Here is a 16,862-nt window from a genome sequence, read left to right as displayed (position 1 = left end):
CTGATCCAGAGAAATATAATATTCTGACTTTTCCATATTTCCCAGGATATTTCATTTTTGCAGGAGGGTGTGTGTGCTAACTTCCTACCCCAGCATAGCTGGCTGGAGAATTCTGGGAGTTGGAGTCTACCAGTCTTAAAGTTGCCAAGTTTGGGGACCCCTGCTATAAATGCTAAAAGAAGAAAAGCAGATTGGTCATCTAAGGATTTCACCAACTCTATTTGGATTAACATTTGGTACCACTGGAGGCTTCCAAGAAGAGATTGGACTGCCATCTGTCAAAAATGGCGTAGGGAGGGTGTCCTGCTTGGGCGGGGGGGGGGGTGTTAAGACTCCCTTCCAACTCTTGTTATTCGGTTAACCTCACGCCTGACCCAGGTCGAAGAGACCTGGCGCGAGAGAAAGGAAGGCAACGCGCCTGCGTATTGGCAGGCGCGCGCGCCCGCCTTTCCCAGAGGGGCGGGGCCTGGGCGGGGCCAAGCCGTTCCCTCGCGCTCGCCAGGCTCCTGGCGCGCGCTCCCCGCCGGTCTCCCGTGGTTCCGACGGTGCATGAGGCGACGCTTGCGGCCTTCTCTTTTGAGGTGAGTCTGGTCGCGTCTCTCCCGCTCGAGTGCTCTGGGGGGGGGGCGCGCTTCAAGGCCGGGCCTGCGGAGGGAATTTGTTTCCCCTCCCCCTCCATGGATTTCCCCTTCCCAGGAGCTCGGAACGCCCGACTGGTCTTTCAGGGAGCCCCCGACCGCTTTCCCAGTATGGTGGTGGTGGTCTTCGCGGCGGGGAGCGTCATACCTTCTCAGTCTCCTCAGAAAGGGCGGCGAGCTTTCTCTGCTCGGGATCGTGGCGGTTTTTCCCCCCACGCTTTCCCCGCGCTCCAAGGTTAAATGGCACCCGCGCGAACCGTTTGCGCCGCCTTTCCTTTTAAACAACCCCAGGTTGTTTTAATGGGAAGTCTCTTCTTCTTCCCGCCCGCCAGGCATCGGGTCGCCTCGGATTTCCCATTCTCATTTCCCCATAAAGGAATCTCGGGTCCGAAATACGATGCAATCCGAGCAGAAACCAGATTGAGGGTGTTTTTTTTCGGGGGCGGGGGGTAGAGGTCTGAGTTGATGGAGGAGGCTGGATTTGGAGGAGATTATTAAAAGTGGGGGGGGGATAATTCATCCTTCCTATAAGAATATGGTGTATGATTTTTGCATCATCTCTGCAACGGTTGGGACATATCTCTATATTTTCTGCCGATTGTTTTTTTTTAATGATAACTTAAGCTTGCTAAAACAAAGAGGGATTTTTTATTTTTAAAAAAGTAAAATTAAAATAGGAGTGGTTTAACTGCTTTCCCTTCTTGCACTTCTCCCCATTTGAAAATGCCCCAGAAAGGAGATTTTTGAGGATTGTTAGTAGATCCCTCTTATTTCTCTTGTCTTTGAAATAAGTCTGCAAAAATGGATGTCCTTTCCCACTGCCTTCCTCTCTCTGTCTTGGGTAAATATGTTATACCTCACCCGAGGCAGATAATGGTAGCGCCTTGGTGTTGTAAAAATGTGTGGTGCCAGTTCAAACTTTCCTCATTCAAATAAGCCATCTTTGTAACACTTTAAAATCTTTTAAAATGGTAATGGCCTTCCTTGCTCTAAAGGTTTTATTTGCTGAAATATCTGAAATCTATTTTCCACTTAGAGCACCACCTTCCTCCCCAGATTCTGCATGGCTATTTTTTCTGTGGTCTATAAATTAAAGTTAAAGACAGTGGTTGTATGTGAATACCAAGCAAAACTTAGTTTTATTGCAGGGTGGGAAGAGTATTGTTTTAATATGATGTACAAACCAAGGCCCCTTTCGTTAGCTTATGATTCATTGTAATATGGGAGTTCAGAAAAATGTAACCAGTTTATGTATATTGTGTGAATCCAGTCAGAATATATCTGATTTAAATGTAGGAAAGATTGATTTCTTCTTCTGTTCTAAAATAACTCCATTCTTCTATTCAACCTGAGAATTTTTGACAGAGAAGGTTATGGATCAAAGCACACAATCTTTATTTATGGCTATTCATTTAATTTAAAATATTTATATGACTGCCCCATCTTGCAGTACAGTACCTACAACCTGGGAGTAGCTAACTAAAGTGATGAAATCAAAAACAATAAAATGCCAAGAAATATATCACAAAAAACCAAGTACCCAATCCATCATATACATCACATTCATTTATGGTATGTTATGGGTGCCCAACCTCTCACCTTGCCTAGGCCACATTGAGTAATGAGCAATTTTCTTGGGACACATATAAAATATATAATATGGTTAATGTATATAACTATACTATATAATATTCAAAGTTTACAAGATTCTGGGGCCACATTTCTAGCTGTCCAGGGCCACATACAGGCGATGGATTTGAAATGCCTGAGCTATGGAATCCCAGAAGTATGTATGTATGTATTTGGGGGTGAAAGCTTGCTAGTTCTCAAAGGGGAAGGGTGTTCCACAGCAGGTCTGCCATGGAAAATGCATGCTTCTTAGGTTCCACTACATGAAAACAAATCAAAATTCAATCCATCTCTTTGAGGAACATTTATTGTTACGTTTCTTTCTTCATATTTTATGTAAAGGGCAGGTCATCTGCACTACTTTTATACAGTATTACTGTGTCATTTACAGATCATATGGTAGACACTCACTCACTCACTGTCAGAGTTCCAAATAACATCCAAAAGTGAATCGGAGTCTAAGGCAACATACTGCTCAAAATTCCAATTTATTAAGAGAGCCATGTTGGCACGTTTGGGAAAACCCGAATCAGAAAGCTTCCTGGTTTTCCCCACCTAGTTGAAAGTTCAAGATCTTGCCTCCCACCCACAATTCCATCACATGGTCCAATCTCCCACTGCCATGCTGGCAGTTGCACCCATCCAGTTCCGGTCAGGTGCAGAGAGAAAGGATGACCTTGGCTTTCTAGAATGAATTTTATTTTGGCTACACAGTGGGTATCTCTGTATAACCCTCCTCCCATTTTCCCACAATAGAAAAAGACATAATAGAATAATAGAAAGTGTGGCAGGCTAAAGATCCAAAAGAAAGCTGCAGGCCTGACATACACACACACTTCCGTTGGCATAAAAGGAAAAGAAATTGAGGTTTCACTCGACATGACTTTTGGGTATTTTTAGATGCAGCTTTCCTTCTGACTTCCAGCTGATCCATATAGCCTCATATATAATCCAACCCACCACCCAAATTAGTGGAAATTTCACAGACCAGGGTGATCCCTAAGATATTGTGGTGATGGGAATTGCCTTTGGCAAACACAGAAATTTTTGAACTCAGCCAAAGGTTATTCATTTGGAAGCAGAGATGCATACTTGAGAGTGGTATGTCTGCTCTCTTCCTGTGCAAGAGTTGTCTTTCTATTAAGGAGGTCAGCATCCAAGGTCTAAAAACTTGAGCAGTGCAGTTAAGAAGGTAAATTCAGCAGGCAATATCTGAAAGTGAGAAAAGCATGCAGCAATACTTCTTCCCATTCCCAAGTGCTTTTTCTGATCGTAATATTTACCATTGATATAGTCAAGATAATCTCGACCCATTGGATCATTGTTTCAAAGATATTTCTTTGCCTAAACAAAGAAACAAAATACCCCTGGATGAGCAAAAATGCACTGGGAGTGCAGGGAACTTCCTGCCAGATCCCCAGTTGACTTACCTTAAGGAAAGCTGGCAGGGAGAATTGGAAATGTCAATCACATGACCACAGATGGGCTTGGCAGTCCTGAAGTGGCTATAACCTTGCCAAATTTCAATCCCAGAAGAGTCCTCGATTCTTGGATGCATTCTTTAAAAGTGAGCCCACCTGAGGTTCACGATTCAAACATTGTTGCCATATAATCTCTTTTTGCTCAATTGAAGGTTACAAATGATGAAACAGATAAGAGAGATTTAGCAGTATATAGATTTTAGAAAGTTCAGGTTCTTTATGACTACAGCTTCTCTGAACCCCATCTATATAATAGAATGTAGTTCAAAGGTTTATGAGGAAACCAATCCCTTCTTAGCCTATTTAACACCTCTGCTAGTTTCATTGTACACAAATCCCCATTACTCCAATAAAAGGTTTGCCATCTAGTGACTTGATGGCAGGGCAAGATAGAAACTTCAAGGACTTTTGTCATTGACTGTTCTCATAGCTCTTATGAGGGGCTTAACAGGTGCTTAACCAAGCATAATTCTCCCTTTGAAAAACATCTGCCTGCGCATAGATGATCTTTTTGAAGATTACCTTGTATCCTGCACAGTTCAGGGTATTCTTTTTAGTGAATTTCCTTTAGGACATTTCAGTGCCTTGGGAACACTTCTATTTTGTGAACCAGGAATTAGAAACCCTTTAAGATTTCTTAAAATAAATTCAGTTTCTTAAGAAATACATTATGTTCACACACATACATAGATATATTTGTAAATTTCAACCTTCAATTTAGTGATAGATAACTCTTTTACTTTATGTTTATGTTGGAGGGACATGTCCAATTATAAAATAACTGCCATAATAGCATGCCAATCACAAATCAAAAAGCCAAATTAGTTGAGTGTGGGAAAATCAGTTCTTAGATGAGAAGAATTGATTAAATGGTGTTGATATATAAGGCTACAGTTTGATACCTTTTAGGATAATCTCTTAGATTTGCAATTGGAAATGTTTTTCTTTTGGTATCTGGCATTCCCAAATTTCACTCTACTCTTTATTTATGGAATATGTTTCCTGCCCTATTTTATTGCTTTATTGTCCCGCTTCTTAGTTTCTAAAGGAAAACAGTGCAGAAAGTGGCCTGAGGTCCATTACTTGTAGTAACATAGATCCAATACCTATGAATATGTATGTTTACTGTACATAATGTGTTGTTTATGCATTAGTCTCTACCATCTTTCTGAGATGTATAAATATGAGGGGGTGGGATTTCTCTCAATATTCTTTGGAGGAAGTCCCACTAAAACGTATTATTTAAGAGTGGCCCCCAGCCTTTTGGGCACCAGGGACCAGTTCTGTGGAGAGAGGTTTTTCTGTGGACCTAAATCAAGGAGCTACCAAGGAGAAAATCACACCACCACCAAGACTGGCATTATATTATAATACAAACAGGGAGCAAATCCCACACTCACTAGCCCTGATAATGTTAACCTAGTTGGTAATGAAATGTCTACAAGCAAACAACCAAGCTCAGAGAACACCAAGGACTCCACAGTTCAACCCTGATCTATAAATATTCTTTTCTATTAATAGAATTATTTGTCCATGTTTATACAAGAATTGGAGCTGCATAATATATTCCATTGGGAATTAAATAACATCCTTATTTTTAATTTTGGACAATTTGTAGTTCTCAATCACTTGATGTTATTTCTTTTTCTAATATTCAGAAATTCTATTTAGTGCCCTCAAGATGGCGGGAAGTGGGTGATTTCCCCCCCCTCCCACCGATGAACAGCTTATTTTATTGCCAAAGTTGGTTATTTGGTGGCTACGCTCCCTGTGTTTTGGAAGTGGAGACTAGGAAATACCCAACATGACCTTCGGACAGCCATGCATTTACAGAGGAGGGGATGTTGAGACTGCAATTCTTGGAGAGGAGCAATCAGAACCTTATCAACTTTTATTTGTGGATGCTGGTTTGCGACTTATCTGTTTCTCATGTCCTTGGAAAGAACTGTGTTTCTCAAATGTCTCTAAAAGACGATATAATTTTCTGGGAAGCATTTGAGAAAAGAATGCTCTCCAACCATTTCATTTGAAAATATAAGCAAAAAATTTTCTGGGTCAACAGTGAACCACAGTCAAGACCATATCCTAAAGCAGGAAATAATAATGGTGTCAACTTTCAAAACAACTCTGGCTGAGGCATTGAGGATTTGATTTGCAACTTGATGAATTGGAATCTAATATGTTGCTGTCAGATGTGAAGAAGAAAGCACTTGGTTTGAAAAATATAGATATGCCAGAAGAAATTGGAAGGAATATGAATGCAAGAAATTCTGAGATAATGGAATTGATGAACAATAGACTGGACTTCCTTGGCAAGAGGAATGTGTTTTTAAGGATAATTTTGCAAACATGGATGTTGCAGAGATATTTACAACAGAGACTTATGAATTATGGAAATGAGAAGAAATTATTGGGAAAGTTTCAAATTAAAAACCTAAGGAAAAGTTTCATTATTAAGAGCCAAACGAGAGTACAGTATTTGATCCTGGACAGATTAGCAATAATGACTGGGGTGATTTGTAATAGATAAGAAACTGTTGTACTCTGAGTAAATTACAATGGTAGACTGTTTACAGAAGGCCTTTACTTTGCTATTGTTTTTCAGATATATATAACATATGACAGGTCAGTTAGGTTGCAGAGAGATGTAGAAATTTATAAATTGTGGACCTGTTTTGCAAGGGGGGAACTATTGCAATAGATTTGTCAGTGCTCAACTAGGGTGAATGACATGGGGTGGGTTTTTTTTGTCCTTTTTACTTTTTTTAATGTTCTTGGCTACTTTTGTTTTGTTTTTGTTGATTTTTTTCTTTTTCTTTTAGAATTTTTTCTTTTTAATTTTTTGAATAAAAATATTTTTAAAAGAAACTTGAATGTTCTTTCATATTTTTATTTTACAGATTTGGAGATGCAAACGGTTAAATGAAAATCTAACCTGAAAAAATCATATTGCAAAGGATTCATTATAGTTAGAGGAAAATGCTCAGACAAATTTTCTTTCGGATCATTTCATTCTGCCCACAATATTATTCTTGAACATCAAAGAGGAGGAAAAAATGAGATGTTCAAAACAGCGACAGCCAAAAGTTGTATAATTCTTAGAGAAGATGCTTACATTTTGGTAAACCCTCATAGAAATTAACAAAAACTACGATGAATACACTCACTCCAATTTCAAGAAAAGGCTGACCCTTTATTCCCATTGGCCCCTAAACTACAGAGCTTCACTTTACATCACAATGAAAGCTTTGTTGTTCAGCCCTCAGAACAGGGAGTTGCATTGGTGATAATGACAAATTTCAGCTAACTGTCAAAGCTTGTCGATAATCTAAAGCTTCTGAAAAAAGGAGTTTCTTCAACAATAGAGAACCAAGACAGAGACCTACTGTTTATTCCTGCTGGGTTTTAAATTCCACTTGTAGATAAAATACCATCACAAGTGTACTTCCACTCAGTTGGGGAAATTTTTACTATAGTGTTCTCTTTCATTCAACATTTTGTAGTGTGGATAGAGAAGCATTACGTGATTTTTGTTTTTGTTTTTTTTAAAAAAGTTTCAGAGAAATAACTTCATAATCCCTTTTCACTCACATCTCTTAAATAGTGCCTCTCACTAGCTTACCTGGGAAGAATGGGTCATTTTGTTTCTGATCGTGCTTTTTCCCAGGTGCATGCTTTTAGGCTATAGTTTTTTAAGCCACATATGTAGCCTCCAGCCACATATGTAGCCTCCAGCCACATTTAAATAGGATCTGTCATTTTGTTTATAGATCTCCAGAAATCAGAGTCTTATAAATGAGTTTGAATGTCTGAACATTCTCTGCAGGTTTACTGATATTACCAGATTTGTGCTGGAAGGGGGAAGCTTTTGTTTAAAAGTAATATCAAATCAAGAACAATTTATTTTATAAGTAATATACAATACTAAAGTAAATTGCCTGGTGAGAATTGAGAACAGTCTAGCTGGGTTCTGCCATATCAGGATCACACTTATGAATTATGCATTGAAACTGACAGAAACGAATCACCCTGAGCAAATATTGTCATATCTTTCTCCGTAGTGAGGGGAGGAGTATCCAGGATATGTTGAGCTTATTCTCTCGTTGATTGGACTGAGTCAGATAAGCTCTTGGTATACGCCCCTGGTCCACCAGGCTCCGCCCAGATATCAACTCAGTCCCTCAACTGGATGGATTGCCATCCTGGATCTCCGATAATTTGGAAAGAATTTTAAAGAAAGACATAGGATTAATTCATTTCCCTACGGCAGCAGCTCCCTGAGCTGCAAGAAAGCCTGCCAAAAGCCCCCTTGGGGGCAGCACGCTGCCCAGGCATCTGAGTGAGATAAGTATTACTCAGAAAAGGAAATCTGCCAGGCAAGCAGGAAACAAAGGGCACAAGTCTTCCAAAGGCAAGCCCTGCCGCAGAGGCTACAGCGGCGCCGGAGCACCCAAAGCCTCCTCTGACCCACTGAGATACCTCATGCGTTTGCTTCCCCCCCACCCCATCCTGCCACACTGTATAACTTTCCTTGTGAAGATCTAGCAAGCTGTCTCCTATCCAGCCTCTCATTCCACGCAAGATCACAGCCCCCAGAAGCTTCCAGTCTCCACGCAAAACATTTGCAAGCCGGTGGGACCCTTTGAGGGAGTGAAATCCTGCTGCCTCAAAGCATCCCATCAGCTTGCAAAGGTTTTGCATGGAGACTGGTAGATTCTGAGGGCCGTGATCTCGCAGCCTGAAATCCTGTGAGATCACAGTGCCCAGAAGCTTCCAGTTTCTGCCCAAAATGTTTGCCAGCCGATGGGACACTTCGAGGCAGTACAATTTCTCCAAACAAAAAACCCCCAAACCCCTTGGCAGAGAGGAGACAGATCTTCGCATGGTGAGTCCGGCAGGGCAGAATGGGAGGGGGAAGCAATTGTGGGAATGCAGGGGGGGGGGAATAGACAGGGTGAATGTTGTAGTGCCTCTGCGGTTGTTCATAAGGGTGAATGACTGCCGTTGTGCTGCACGTTCGAAATTTCAGGACTGTCGTAAATACTTGCGGGGTCACTGCGTAACTTTGAACAGTCACTAAGTGAACTGTCATAACTCGAGGATTACTTAAATACAAGACTTCCGGGGCATTCCAGAGCTAGATTAAAAAACTTCTGAAATTCATCCAAAAGAGAGCAGTGGCGAGTTACTAAATATCATTGCCAAAAAAAACAGGAGTGAGCTCAATTCTAAGTAATTTGTGTTATTGTTGCCGCAGCTGCTGTTAAATAATTGGTAGCCTAGATTTATTAGACATTCTCTTAAAAAATATCCAGGGATCAGTTAGCACTGCCACTTCCAACAACCTTCTTCCCAGTCTGTTGAATGGCAGTTGCAAAATTCTCAGCAGATCAGTATTTTTGGTGCCCCAAATTAAGAGCAATTGTACTTGGGAGATCTGGGTCTGTATTTTAACTGAACCCACCTGAAAGAGCACTTGGTGGGTGTTTGGGCAGATAGATTAATTGTGTTGGGTCAATGGAGTGGGGTTTGGGTTTCTCTTTTGAGGATTCCATCTATGTTTCCCTTTACTCTTTATAACTGCAAATTGACCAGTAGTGCATTAACTGAAATGTTTCACTTTGATTGCTGCCTGCAGTTATTTCAGACTAAAGCAAAATGAATGAGCATCCAAAGAAAAGGAAAAGGAAGACTCTGCATCCTTCACGCTACTCAGGTAAATCAAATGTAGCTATATTTACCCAATTTCAGTTACCATAAATTGCATTTCCCCCAAATGTGTTTGTTAAACTTTGCAGAAGCTAGATTTTTTTAGATGAAATTGGTTAATTAAAAAACGAATTCTTAAAATTCTGGGTATAGACTGTCTATAATTCATTGTTACATTGTATAAGTAACAGGACAAAGTAATTAGTTGTAGTACAAATGTTGATGTCTGTATCCTAGAATGTAAATGTTGAAGGTATCTTGGAGATCATCTAGCCCCATCATCTAGTGACACGCGGAGCCATTTGTCAGGGCATGCAAAGTGTTGCTGAGTTCTGAACTGAAAAGCTGAGTTCAGCCTTTTTTTAAATCATTTTTCGCCCTCCCCAGGCTCCAGAGGTTTTATAGGAGCCTGGGGAGGGCGAAAAGAGCCTCCCTCCCCCCCCAGGGGGGGCCCTCTGGAGGCTTCAGGAGCTTCCCTGAAGCCTCTGGAGCACACACAAAAATGGCCCTATGGGCAAACCGGAAGTTCGGGACAGGCTTCCGGTTTGCTCATAGGGTCGATTTAAGCCTTGGACTAAAAACAACATTTTTTTGCCCTCCAGAGGCTTTGGGAAGCCTCCTGAAGGTCCTTGAAGCCTCTGGAGGGCCTCCGTGGTGGTGTGGGGAGGCTGTTTTCGCCCTCCCCAGGCTCCTATAAGGCCTCTGGAGCCTAGGGGGGCAAAAAAAGCATGGAAAAATGGGGGGAGCACCTCATGCACACTTGGGGGGTCGTGCATTGCATTATGGGTGTGGCATGCCTGCGCATGACCCCCTTGCGCTTCACCCCCTTATGGCACGCGATCCAAAAAAGGTTCGCCATCACTGATCTAGCCCAGTCCCTAAATTTAACCCAGTTCCTATACATTTTATTTGTAACTTGCTATTGGGGGTCTGAGTGCAACAGAGGGGCTGGGTGCTTAGCAACACAGGTATTTGCCCGATAGAACCCTGCCAGGCTACGACATACCCTGCTTCTTGTTTGAGATATGTACCGGACTCCAAGTTATACAAAAAAACAAGGTAGCAGGAGTTAGATCACTGGTAGATGCAATTCTAATTCTTACAGGAGCAAAGCAATTCTTACAGAAGCGAAATAGCAAATTGTTATTATTATGTCCCAGTAATTCTACCTATTCTATTACTATTATGTCTCTTCAATATTCTGGCAAACAGAGTCCTGATAAAATTCTTTATAGAGAGGATAGTGATGCCCTCTGGGTCCTGTCTTTTTTTTTTTTAAACCAATTACCTGTGAGTACTTCGAATGACCTCAGAGAACTGCTACCTTTCTTTGCTTAAATGAAGACGAGAGCAGCCATAGATTACCCCTCAAAAAGAAAATGAATCAAAGGACAAGCCACTGTGCAATAAAGGGCCATCAGATTTAGAGACTAGCAGAAGAATGGATAAAGAAATAGTAGTGATTTTCTGACACAGAAGGAAACCAAGAGACTAAAGTTGGGCAAACCTGGCAAAGAAGAGGAAAATGCAAGGAATCTGAGACTTCTGGGTAGGGCTGGTAGGTGCTAGGAGATTAGATGCACAAAAGAGAAAACAGGAAGGTGTCCCTGTATATATTCTGGGTGTCAGAAGTGGAAGCCATCTACTGTGGAGAAATGGGAGGAGGGATTATATTATATGGTTGATACATAGTCAAAATAACATTCTTTGTCAGAAAGTCAAGGCCATCTTGCCGTGCAGCTGCAATGAAGTGACTGGCAGGCATCTCCAGTTTTGGATGGTGCCTGATTGGATCATGTGATGGACATGTGGTTGCTGGGCAGGGACTTGGACTTTGGATTTTCCCAGATGTGCCAATATGATATCTCTAATAAAATGGAACTTTGAGGAAGTTCAAGCCTCGTTGGGGGTGTTATTTGGAACCTGACACTGGGTAGAAGCAGATAGATAGCACTGAAGAATTTTTGCAATTAAGAAGGCTGGAGGAGGTAAGAAAGAAAATCAAGATTGGCCTTGATTATCTTGGGTATAAGGAGAGGAAAAGAAACTTTCAGGCTTTCAAGTTTTTGTTCTGATAGGCTATATCATCTACTATCAGAAAAGTTGAATTTTAAAACTGGAGGGAAAAGAGTTAAGAGAGAGATCTGCATGAGAAATAGAATTGTGGATTCAAAGATACAATTTTATCTACAGGAGCACAAATCCCATTTTTGTTTTGCATTCAGCTTCAGTATTAAGCATTGTTATTACTTATCTCTTTCTTCCATAAATATAATAATACCTGGTAAAGGGGATCAAGAGAAGAGAAATAATTCTTCCTCTCTCATATATATAACAGGCCACCTACTGGTTTTATGTTAGTTGAAGTTTATTAGAGTCATAGACCACCATCCAATTTTTGTGCATTTATATATTCCTTTCTTGGTCTGCAGTTCTGTAACACTTAACTAGGAATAAATGTGGCCTATCCGGTATTTTTTAAAGAAACCTATTAAGAATTTTACTATATTCTCTATAACATCAAATAATTTAGCCACAAGAAAATTGATGCCAATCTCAAGAAATATATTCCATCAGATATTTTAAGTTCATACTTTTGTCTTTTTTTCTGTCTTAGATTCTTCAGGAATTCCAAAATACATAGATAATAGTGGCATATTTTCTGACCATTGTTACAGTGTCTGTTCCATGAAACAGCTAGACACAAAAGTTCCTGAAAGCCGAGGTAAAATTTGCATTTTGCAAATTTATTTGCAGGTATATTTTTGAGCAGGTTGCCTATCTCCTTGTACGTGTTATGAAAGATTTGAATAGTATTTTGCAAAATATCCTATTTTAAGGACTATGTAGCGGGAACCAACAAAAATTTATGAAAAGATAACTATAAATGCTGTCAGGATGTGTTAAAAATTGTAAGACTGCAGAAGTAGATGGTGTAACTGGATGGGAAAATTGCTTTTGATATGTCTATGCTGCTTAATATTTGTTTGCATTTGTGCTTGACAATTATTTTGAACAAAGGAAAAGATAAAAAGGGAATGCAAAATCTACAAGGACATTAGTTTGTTTGAGGATTGTTCGCCCAATTTTATATCAAAAGGTTACAAGATATGCAGAATTGTGAGTGGTGTACTGTGGCTTTGTGTTGAATAGAATCTGCAGAAGAGATTTTTATATGTGCAAGTGAAAAAGAAAAGTTTACTGCATGTGTGATGTTTAAAATTTATGATAAAATGAAAAAGGCATGAAATGTAGAGTGATTTATGAAAATATGTTTGATGAATTTTATGCACATACACATACATATATAATGGAATTAAAAGTTGGGGTTAATTAAGGGTACTTGAGCCATCATAATGTGTCATGATTGCACAAGGCAACAACTGGCAACTCCATTTTTATAGACAACTACCTTTTACTGATATAGGTGACTTCAGAAACATTTGACAGGATTACTAATATTTTTGAAAGAACTTCTGCCTCTGAGTAGATATGATTTCAAGTAATCAGTTCAGATTGGTATGTTAAAATATGCATTGGAAATTTAAATATTTAAGGAAACAGTAATGTTTTAAAACATGTGGTCATGTTATATCATCACATACCATGCATGACATAATAAATATGGACAAGTTTAGGAGAAGCAGGCATAACTTAGCAGACTTTCTCAGTGTCTGTAGTTATTCTATCTGTACAGAGGAAATAATGTTAGTTTTTTTTTTAAATGTACTACAGTGTACTCAAGTAGGAAGGAGCCATATTATTTGTTATGAGTCTTGTAACAAAGTATGAAACATGCTCTGAATTGCATGTTGTAGAGCTACTGAAAAGGAATGAATTGAATTAGGAGGCTAACACAGGAATGCGCTGAATTGTGTGCTGAATAGGTGCCTATATAAATTGATTAAATTAAATAGAATAATCTCTTTTCTCCACAGGTCGATTTCATAACACGACGTCTAGTATAGATACTGAGGAGGATGGCAGCCCGGTGTATGCTGGGACATCTCAGTGGAGTGGGATCCAGTCTAATGTTCCGGGGACACATTTGATGGACCCTAAGAAAAAAGGTAAGAGAAAGGCGATTGTGTCGGTTCCTATTTACTCTCCCTATTCTTAATAATGCCAAAATGAGAAAGGGGGTGGGGTGGGGAAAATAGATGTCAAGTAATAAAACCCCTTTCTGAACATTAAAAACTTTAGAGCCTAAGAGCCTGTGCATTGTAGTCATTAGAACAAAGGTAGATCATCTCATGCCCTCCAGATGTTTGGGGCTATAAACCAGAATCCTTTGCTACTGGGCTTGTTCCCAAAGCATGTGAGAGTTTTATATAACAACATATAGAATATAAGAAAGCTATCTTCAGCTTCTTAATGAAGGACAACACACACCTTTGAGATTCAGATTTGCAGTTCAGATGAGTTCAGCAGAACTGACAAAATAAATACGCAAAGAATATAGTACTCCAACAAAAATAATGATATTGCAAGTAAGCTTTTATTTTCTATCATAGCATTCAGTACCTCCCTCTACTTATTCTTAGGGAGATCTGGCACTCCCCCCCCCCTTAGGAATAGAATTAAAATCTGTCCCCTGGTGGTGTTGGTTGTTTTGATAAAAGAAATACTCCATACATTAAAATATAAAAATGTAATAGAGTCCATTCTTTGTAAGTTTGGTCTTGGCTCCTTTTACAGATAAAAACAACAATAACGGAGTTTTTAAAGATTCGTGCGAGTCCCCCGTCTTCAGTGACAGTTTGACAGAAGAGGAGAAGCCTTTGGACATTCAAACTGTAGAGATCTCCACTACTGAAGTCCAAGCTGTAGAGGTCCATGACATTGAAACTCAGACCGTTTCCCCCGAGAAACTTGAAGCAGAAGAGGCAGAGGAAATCCCAGTTGGAAGTTGCAAGGGGCTTGACAAAAATCCTCCTTCGAACGCCGCCATTCCGCCCAAATGGCCCCTGCTACGAGCAAACAGCAGCGGTTTGTACAAATGTGAACGGTGCACATTTAACAGCAAGTATTTCTCTGACCTGAAGCAGCACATGGTGCTAAAGCATAAAACCTGCCCCGAGGGCAACATCTGTCGCGTGTGCAAGGAAACCTTCTCTTCCAAAAAAGTGCTCATCGAACACTTGAAACTTCATGACGAGGACCCCTACGTTTGCAAATATTGCGACTACAAAACTGTGATGATTGAAAACCTGAGCCAGCATATAGCGGACACGCATTTCAGCGACCATCTTTACTGGTGTGAGCAGTGTGATGTTCAGTTCTCTTCCAGTAGCGAGTTATACCTCCATTTCCAGGAGCACAGCTGTGATGAGCTCTACCTGTGCCAGTTCTGTGAGCACGAGACGAGCGACCCCGAAGACTTGCACAGCCATGTGGTGAACGAGCACGCGGGCCGGTTGATAGAGCTGAGCGACAGCTACAACAGCAGGCAGCCCCAGGGCCATTACAGCCTGGTCAACAAGATCAGCTTTGACAAGTGCAAGAACTTCTTTGTGTGTCAAGTGTGCGGCTTCCGCAGCAGGCTTCACACCAATGTCAATCGCCACGTGGCGATAGAGCACACCAAAATATTCCCTCATGTTTGCGATGAATGTGGGAAAGGCTTCTCGGGCATGTTGGAATATTGCAAACACTTAAACGGCCACCTGACTGAAGGCATTTATTTGTGTCAATATTGCGAATATTCGACAGGACAGATTGGAGACCTCAGAAGTCACTTGGACTTCAGGCATTCAGCTGAACTGCCTCACAAGTGCACTGATTGTTTGATGAGGTTTGGTAACGAAAGAGACCTTTTGAGTCATCTTCAGATACACGAAACTGCTTGATTGTGGTTGTGTGAATTTTCTCGCCTGTCCTAGAATAATAGCATTTCAGAGTTTCCATCAGCATAAAAAGCAGCTGAGCCTCTGGATGGTGTATTTCATCAAATGTTTAATGCATAATAGATAACATGTACAGTTGTCTGGAAACAGCATTAAATTCTATGACAGAAACAAACATAACCAGCCAAATGTGTATTATTTGTGTTCATATTACTACTTAAAAATCAAAACAGAACTTATTTAGATATGTGCCCTGACACGTGACATGAGTTTGTCATCTGAGCTTACTTCATGCGCATGATGATCTTTCTACCTCACAGATTTCCTAGTATTTGCTTTTATTTATAGAACCATAGGACTTTGAATGTCATTCTTATACCCAGATACCTTAAATCTAGCCATTAAGAGGTTGGTTTTTTTATTTGCCAGTATCTCTGTATAATGATAGTATTGGAAATACCAGTTTTGGCTAAAGAGCGAAATAAAAAGAGAATGAACAAATAGGCACTATAACTAATGAGTTTTAAATACTCTTCAAAAAAATCTTTCATATCATTTTTACTTTTGTGATTCATTACTCTGTTTCTGCAAGAATCCTCGATTTAAACACATATATTTCTATCCACACTATCTTTTTTCCATTTATTTTATTAAAAATAAATATCCCATATTCAGTATGAATCAGCCCTGAGACAAAAAAACTAATTAGCCTAAAATATTATCAGCAGCATAATACTCTACAGTACTAGACATACCTTTTCAGAAGTAGGTTCCATTGAGTTAAACGGGACATGTGCCCAGGACAGACATTGTCCTCTTATCCAGTGTTTTAATTTCCAAGCCTACTGTAAAGCAGTTTTGTTTTAAGAATGAAACGTTGCTATGTAAAGCATCAGTAATGCTAGTTACTGAGTGAATCATTTCTAACAACCTGTTTATGTTGAGCTATTTTAGCAGTTCTGTTAATAGAATGCTGTGGCCCCAAAAGATTCTTCATTTTAATGAAAGGAACATCTAACAACATCTAACAATTGCCATGAGTATTGTAGCTGTGGAGAGATAATTCTTTTCTTGGTTGATGGTTAATGTGATTTTATTCAGTCAAAAGCCCCCTTAACTGCCCAACTTCTATAAAATTCACTTAAATTTTTTTAGGTTTCAACATGTACATCTTGGATTTGGATCTGTCATACCATGGGGAAAATAAGGCTATACAGGGAGTCCTCAACAGTTCATTTAGTGATTGTTCGAAGTTATACCTACTGAAAAAAGGGACTTTGAATGTTTTTCAGTTATGATCTGTGACGTATCCCCATGATCATGTGATCAAAATTCAGATGCTTGGCAACTAATTCATACTTAGACTATTACTATGTCCAACGGTTATATAATCACTTTTTGCAATTCTTTGACAAGCCAACGGGGAAGCCATATTCACTTAACAACCAGGTTACTAACTTATCAACGGCAGTGATTCGCTTAACTATGTCAAGAAAGGTCGTAAAATGGGGGGCAAAATGCACTTAACAAATGTTTCACTTAACGTAATTTTGGAGCTC

At 39.9% G+C, this 16,862-nt stretch overlaps 1 protein-coding gene across 1 annotated transcript; it reads left to right on the top strand.

Moving 5' to 3' along the window:
* Positions 1-468: 468 nt before the first annotated feature.
* Positions 469-15,496, top strand: ZNF639 (zinc finger protein 639). Its single transcript, XM_014056530.2, has 5 exons — positions 469-581; positions 9,387-9,464; positions 12,075-12,182; positions 13,396-13,527; positions 14,156-15,496. The coding sequence occupies exons 2-5, from the start codon at positions 9,407-9,409 to the stop codon at positions 15,304-15,306; spliced, it is 1,449 nt and encodes a 482-aa protein (XP_013912005.2). The 5' UTR covers positions 469-581; positions 9,387-9,406; the 3' UTR covers positions 15,307-15,496.
* The last annotated feature ends 1,366 nt before the right edge of the window (positions 15,497-16,862 follow it).

This window comes from Thamnophis sirtalis, unplaced genomic scaffold, assembly GCF_051295495.1.
Source record: "Thamnophis sirtalis isolate CommonGarterSnake01/CBP01778 unplaced genomic scaffold, rThaSir2_p1.2 scaffold_11, whole genome shotgun sequence".
NCBI classification, from domain to species: domain Eukaryota; kingdom Metazoa; phylum Chordata; class Lepidosauria; order Squamata; family Natricidae; genus Thamnophis; species Thamnophis sirtalis.
This window is presented reverse-complemented; position numbering and strand designations above follow the sequence as displayed.